At 30.4% G+C, this 7,957-nt stretch overlaps 1 protein-coding gene across 1 annotated transcript; it reads left to right on the forward strand.

The window, feature by feature from the left end:
* Window positions 1-1,856, forward strand: LOC107612991 (dicarboxylate transporter 1, chloroplastic-like; the record flags this gene model as incomplete). Its single annotated transcript, XM_016314806.2, is given in 4 exon segments — window positions 1-1,009; window positions 1,080-1,120; window positions 1,122-1,224; window positions 1,310-1,856. Coding segments are annotated over 4 exon segments (1,516 nt in total), but the record flags the coding sequence as incomplete, so codon positions are not given.

Raw genomic sequence — 7,957 nt, forward strand, 5'->3', positions numbered from 1 at the left:
CCACCTAACTCCACCACTCTCCTATCCTCTAAAACGCCACCGGTTCACTCCGCCGCTCCAACACTCCTTTAACGTCAACACCAAACACAATTGGAGCAGGAAAAAACTATCCAACGTAAGTAGCACAGTCAGAGCTTCAGCTGCCGGAGCTTCTGTAAATCCGGCACCAGCACCGGCATGGCAAGGAGCAGCCATAAAGCCTCTCCTAGCTTCCATAGCAACTGGAGTTATCCTCTGGTTTGCTCCCGTACCTAGCGGCCTGTCGAAAAACGCTTGGCAGCTGCTGGCAATTTTCCTGGCCACTATCGTCGGAATCATCACTCAACCACTGCCACTTGGTGCAGTGGCGCTGTTAGGCCTCGGCATCTCTGTCCTCACCAAAACCTTGACGTTCGCGGCGGCATTCTCAGGTTTCGGCGATCCCATCCCCTGGCTCATCTGCTTCGCTTTCTTCTTCGCCAAAGGATTCATCAAGACCGGCCTCGGAAACCGCGTCGCCTACCAGTTCGTCTCCCTCTTCGGTAGCTCCTCGCTAGGGTTAGGTTACAGCCTAGTGTTCAGCGAGGCCTTGCTTGCGCCAGCTATTCCATCAGTTTCAGCGAGAGCCGGCGGGATCTTCCTGCCGCTGGTGAAGTCTCTGTGCGCCGCGTGTGGTAGCAACCCCGGCGACGGAACAGAGAGGAGGCTAGGTGCGTGGTTATCGCTGACGTGTTTCCAAACTTCGGTAATATCTTCGGCTATGTTCCTGACCGGGATGGCGGCTAACCCTCTGTGCGCAAATCTGACTCAGAGCTCAATCAATCAAACAATTGGTTGGTTGGATTGGGCCAGAGCCGCCATTGTTCCGGGTTTAGTGTCGTTGGTGTTAGTCCCTTTGATATTATACATCATTTACCCGCCAACTCTGAAATCAAGCCCCGATGCTCCCAAGCTTGCGCGTCAGAAGTTGCAGAGCATGGGTCCTATGTCTTCTAATGAGAAGATTATGACTGCTACCTTACTTCTTACGGTATCCAATTCAATTCAATTCAATTCATAGATTATATGCAGTGATATGTTATTAATTAATTGAATACCAGGTGGGACTTTGGGTGTTCGGAGGGGTTCTTAACATAGATGCGAGTTGCATGGGATACTCTCACTTGGTTTGCTGCTCTCATTGCAATGGCTGCCTACTTGAATAAATATGGCCTCATTGCTTGGTTCAGCCAAACTGTAGTCAAGGTTATTTCTTTCTTTTACTCATTTTCTGTATTATCATGACATGTTATCATCTAACTGAACTGACTGAGGGTTGTTTGTGTTGCAGTTTGTGGGAGGATTAGGTCTGTCATGGCAACTATCATTTGGGATTCTAGTACTTTTGTATTTCTACTCGCATTACTTCTTTGCAAGTGGAGCTGCTCATATTGGTGCCATGTTCACTGCCTTCCTCTCTGTCGCCACTGCGCTGGGGACTCCTCCATTCTTTGGAGCCATGGTGCTGTCATTCCTGTCCAATCTCATGGGTGGCCTTACCCACTATGGAATTGGCTCAGCTCCTGTTTTCTATGGAGCCAACTATGTGCCCCTTGCTCAATGGTGGGGCTATGGCCTGCTTATTAGTATCGTTAATATTTTTATCTGGCTGGGTCTTGGGGGTGTTTGGTGGAAAGTCATTGGCTTGTGGTAACAAAATTACATTGCAGATTTTTGTACACATATTCTAGTTGAGGCCAATTCTACTCATCTTTTTTGTATCATTCTTTTCTAGATCCAACGAGTGTAATTTTACTTGATTTTTTGATATGGAAGCCCAATATTTTTCCAACAAACAGTGAAGTCAAGTCGAATCAATACTTGAACTTTCTTTTTATAATGATTCATGCCTTAAGTTGGCTTAGCAAGTGGTTTAAAGAGACTATATATATACCGACCAAAAAAAAAGACTATATATAACATTCCAAAAAAATAATTGTTATATCTAATGATATTGTTAAAATCATGCGTTAAAACCTTTTCTTCTTATCTACTACTCATCCAATAGTTTGTTGCGGTTGCTTGTCAACGAAATTTCTAAGATTGTCAAATTAGTAAATTTTTTGTGCTTTGTTTAGATTTTTCTCAATACGCTTTCTTTAAAAGTTTCATTCTTTTTACTATCCAATGAGATTCATTAAAGAGAAAATAAAAAAAATAAAGGAGTGGATGAGTTTAACTAGTCTAAATAAAGAATCCAACAACTAATCCACAAAAGATTGATAAAATTACAAAAAAAGACATAAATTTAAATAATTATTTTATGCACTTGGTATATAAAAATAAATTTCAGTCTAAAATAAAAAATTGAATGCAAAAATTAAAAATTGTAACTCTTGACAAACGTAGAATAAAAAAATAGAATCAAATTTAAAAAAAAAATAACCAAACAAAAAATTAAACTTTCAAAAAGATTAGACGAAAGTTTATATTCCAAACACACCCTTTATAACTAGTACATATGTGCTGCCAAAATTCTTCTTCATGGATTGAATATCTGATGACTGATGGTGATGCCTCAATTATTATTTTGTGAATAATTTAAGTTGAAACTGATCAAATCCATCACGTAAAGTTTTTGAATGAACGTTGTTTTCCGAACCTAATGGTGGACCGTGAGCCTGTGACCAAACTACTTTTAATTATACTTAATAGAGAGACAAAGACAGAAAGACTTAGAAATAGATATTGAAATAAATTTTAATATTTTATTTGATGCAAAAAGTAGAAAATAAAATTAAAATAAGAATAAAATTTTAATTTAATTTGTATATAAAATAAAATTAAAATTAATTAATTAAAATGAGAGTATTTTAGGTATAAAATGTTATTAAAATTTTAGTCTTCGTCTCTAAAAGTTTTAGTTTTTTCTGTCTTTATTTTTTGGAAGTAATAAAATACTGAAAATTTGAAGACAGAAACAAAAATTTTAGTACCAATCTCTGAGTCAATAAACATACACTAAATCTCAATTTCTTAATCTTTATCCTCAAAACAAACGCTACCTAGTGATATGAACCGCACTAGGCCAGAATCCTGTAATTAATCTATTTTATTATATTTATGTATAGTTTATTTAAAAAAATCAATATATTTATTTAAAAAAATTAACTTATTTAGTTAACTTGTTAAAAAATGTCATTTTCGGTCCCTAACCATTTGTCCGATAGACTTTTCACCCCCTAAGAAATCTAAATACTCAAATCTGTTCCTATTTACTTTGATATATGTACGTTCCAGTCCCTATCTACTTTGAGTAAATGCCCTTTCCGATCCCTAACCAGAGATTGAAATGTACATATATCAAAATAAATAGAGACCGATTTGGGTATTTAGATTTTTTAGGGGGTGGGAAGTCCATCAAGCAAATGATTAAGGACCGAAAAGAGCATTTATTCACAATTTTTATAAGTTGTATCCAACTTGTTATACTTAAGGGATAAAATAATTTTAGTTATTTTTTCTTTCAAAACATCAATATGACATATTTTAAATATTTGGTTTGGATAATAATATTTTATAACTGGACACCATATATTTATTTTAATTAATTTTAAATTTGAGGATATTGGTCCATTAAAACAAAATCATTTTATAAAACTTCTAATCTCAGATAAATATATAATACATGCTAAACTGATAATTTCTTATGGGAAGAATAATACATTTTAACACATATTATTATTTAAATCCAAATTATTATTTCTTGCAAAGCAATGATTCTTCAATCCGTCGAGGTTCACAACTTTCATAAAATCTCACCATTTTTGTATATAATAGTCGTTACACCTAACAAAAGTTTAAGTTTTAAACAATAACATTTAGATGTATATGAATACAAGCAAACTTAGGCTTTCTTAAAAAAGAATAACTCAATTTAAAGTATTTATGAAATTGATAAAATCTAGTTCGATAATTATTTTATGAGAAAATATAAAGAAATAATACTTTTTTTAAACCACCTAAACAATAAGTTTAAAAAAAGTTAATTTTAATTTTAAAATTTAAATTTTGAATTAATTAGATATAATTCTTATTTTAAATTTAATTTTTAACAATTACAAACTCTTCTTCTCACATCCGAATCGCACCCCACACTACAAGAAAAATGTTGGTTATTGTGAAATTTACCGTCGGATTATTAAAATAAATCCGTCGTTATGTACATTATCGTCGAATTTACCGTCGTTCTATAGTTGACGGTATAAACCCCTTACTGTCGGATTTTTCGTCGGTGTTTTCAATGGATTGTCAAGCATGGGTTGATTACCGTCAGATTAATCCGACAGTAATTTTGGCGTCATTTCGCTTCAAATGGTACCAAAACTTGATCCGACGGTAGGATTTTTATTTTTTATTTTGTTTTAGCACAATTTAACCACAACTAACAGTAAAATCAAATTAAAACTCTTGTTAACGAAATTATTATCAAAAATCTAAAATTAGCAGAAATTAACAAATCACCTAATAAAATTATTTATTATTCATATTATTTAATATTTTTATTATCTATCTATATTTTTTCATATTTTAAATATAGTAGTTTCCGTGGTTATAAATAAAAAAAAATCAAATATATATTTAGACTAAAACCCAAATATATGTTACTACCTGTAATTGTTCATTAAACACGTAAATGGTATAAAAAAAATAATAGAGTAAAGTATCATTTTTGTCCCCAATGTTTGGGGTAAATCTTATTTGTGTTTTTAACGTTTAAATCGTCCTATTTGTATCCCTAACGTTTGTAAAAGTGATTCAATGTTATCTTGCCGTCAATAATACATCATGAGCACTTTAATTTGAGTTTTAAAAATCTCTTCTTGAAGTTAGAATACAAATATTTGGGATAGAATCGATGATCTACTCCGAAAAATAGCTCATCAAATGTTGAAACTAATTCCTACAACATTTACATAATTCACTTTTTTAGGGACATAATTGAATCTAAACACAAATAGTGGGTATAATATTAAAATCGACCACATCCAAGTGAGACCTAATTGAGAATGAATACATCCAAAGAGAATAATTGAAAAATATAATATGATTTGTTAGTATAATTGATAGTGGGATAACATTGAATCACTTTTATAAACGTTAAGGATGCAAATAGGACGATTTAAATGTTAGGGGACACAAATAGGACTTACTCTAAACGTTGGGGACAAAAATGATACTTTACTCAAAATAATAATATAATATTGGTATCTTATTTTATTAGTGTTATATTTTTATTTAATAATAAAATTTTGGGATGCAATGATCTTTCATTTAAACCAAATATCTTGAGGAGAATACTATCTCACCAAAATTGCATTTCATGTCAGAGAGAGTTAAGACTTTAATAAAGTAAGGGGAGTTTTTTAAATTAATAATTATACACCTAAGTACCTAACAAATATAATGTTATTACAAAAATTGAAAGCAAGCATTATCGATTTCTCTTTTTATTTGGGAATTTAGGGATCACTGCACAATGACCTCCCTCATATCTAACGTAGAAACAGCAAAGACCTGCTCTCCCCATCGTTTGAGGTTCAATTTCTGATTTGTGGAGTAATTATAAAATTAATAACATATATCGATAAGAGAAAAATCAGAACAATAAAAAATTGAATAAATGTTGAAATTCTGGAATAATGGATATTTTTGTGTTGGAGATTATCTTTTATATATTAAATTAAACAGAATAAATTTAAAGTCTAATACGAAGATCCCGTCCACAAAAAAAAAGTCTAATATAAAAGTTTTAAAGAGGCCACTCAGATAAAGACGCTTAAAACGTCTTTTTTTAAAGATGTTTGCATGTTGTGTTTTAATTGGTATCTATATAATTTATTCGGTGTTCCTCATCACATATTATTAAATTCCTCAAAAGATTTTCTTTCCAAAAATAATAAAAAACATTTAATTTAGACTAAAACAAAAAAGATAATAGATTAACTATTAGATTTTTTTAAAAGATTATAGCAAAAAAAGTCCAACTGTTTTAAAGTAAAATTTTCTTTTAATATTTGATTAAATGTTCTTGTATTTAGTACTTTTTTTTTCACTTCCTCTTAGTTAAAAATATAATCATTATAATTTTTTAGTTATTATTGCTAGGGGTGTTTACAGATGGGATATGGCTAAAATTTCGATCCAATCCGCACTAAACTCATTAGATCAAATTCGATATTCACACTTTTTATGTTTGGATCAGATATCAAATATATCCATAAAATAAAAAATATTAAAAAAAATTATTTTTATAAAAAAAGTCAATAATTTTTTTGTTTACTTTTGTAAACATATTTACTTCTATCTGATTAGAGTGTGGATCCGATTCGATCCAATCCGATCTTCTTACAGATCATATCATATCCTCAAATTACAAATTAGATACGGATAAATACTGTAGATTTATATGGATATGATCTAATCTATGAACACCTCTAACTACTACTATAAGTTCATTGTTGCAAAAGAATGCTTCTTTTATTATAAACCATTATTAGATCTTAATTACCATTAAAACAACTTAATTGTCAACAAAGAGATAATCCATAATTGTAAAAACCGAACTAGGTCGGCTGGTTCGACCGAAAAATAGTGAACCGGACTAGAACCAAACTCTAGTTCGGTTCGATTTACTCCTTAGACCGTTTAAAGAATAAAACCGGTGTGAACTGGTAAGAACCGGTACAAACCGGTCTAACCAAACTAGCTTGCTTGAAAAATTTTTTAAAATGTCTCCACAAGGTCTCGAATCAAGAACTTTGGATGAAAAGCAACCTCTACTTGCCACTTAACTATTGCACTTCTAAGTATTATATTTGACAAATACTAATTATATAGTATACATAAATATCTAATTTAATTTAATTTTTATTTTTTCTATTTTTAAAATTAATTATATTTTAATTATATACCATTATTAATATAAATATAAATTTCACTAAAAATTTATTAATTTACTTGATCTATTTTATTGCTAGTATTGTGATTAAGGTTATTTGTTTTGATGTTAGTGTTAAAATCTACTGATATTATAGTTAGATGATAGGCTTTGTGAATTTATTATTTTTTTATTGTGTCAAAATAAGATACTATTGTAGTATTAAAATTTTATAATTTTTTTATATTAGTTATTTTTAGAAGTTGAGACTTGATTCTTCATAAAATATTAGTAAAGATATGTATTTCAAATCTTAATTTTAAGTTTTTAACTATTTTATATTTTATATTTACGTGAGACCGATTTTATCGGTTCAACCAGTGATTTATCGGTTGAACCAATAAACTAGTGAACCAGTAGCTTGACCGGTTCGATCACTGGTTCGGTTCTAACAACTATGTTTCAATCTAATTTCAAAAATTTCAATTTACTCAATTTAGTCTCCCAACTTAATAGTTATGACTCACATTGGTTCCTAATCTTATTTTTGTCACTGTCTCACAAAATCGTTAACGACATGCTGAGATGGACTAACGACTGTTACATTATACATTCTAGCGACTGTTTGATGTGACAATTGAATTTTTTTTTTACCTTATTTTTTTTTCAACTAAACACTTAAAACCCTAATATGAGTCACGGATACCTAAGGTAAAAAATCAAACTAAGTAAATTGAAACTTTAAAAATCATATTAAAGCTCGAATATAACTTCAAAATATAACTTTAACTTATGTAGTAATTAATTTAAATGAGAATCAAATAAATCAAAATTCAACATAATTTTTATCAATGTTTTAAAATTCGAAATTTCTATACCAAAATTAACTAGAATTTTTCTTTAAATTAAAAATTTAATGAAATTGTGACTTTAATTATCTTAACTAATGTCCTAATTAATTACTTTTATGTCTTAAAAAATTGTATATGAGAAGAAAATAATTAATTTGTCTACTTTAATAAATAGTTATTTTACTAAAATGAAAGAAACTATTTTTTT

This window comes from Arachis ipaensis, chromosome B08 (assembly GCF_000816755.2).
Source record: "Arachis ipaensis cultivar K30076 chromosome B08, Araip1.1, whole genome shotgun sequence".
Classification (NCBI taxonomy): domain Eukaryota; kingdom Viridiplantae; phylum Streptophyta; class Magnoliopsida; order Fabales; family Fabaceae; genus Arachis; species Arachis ipaensis.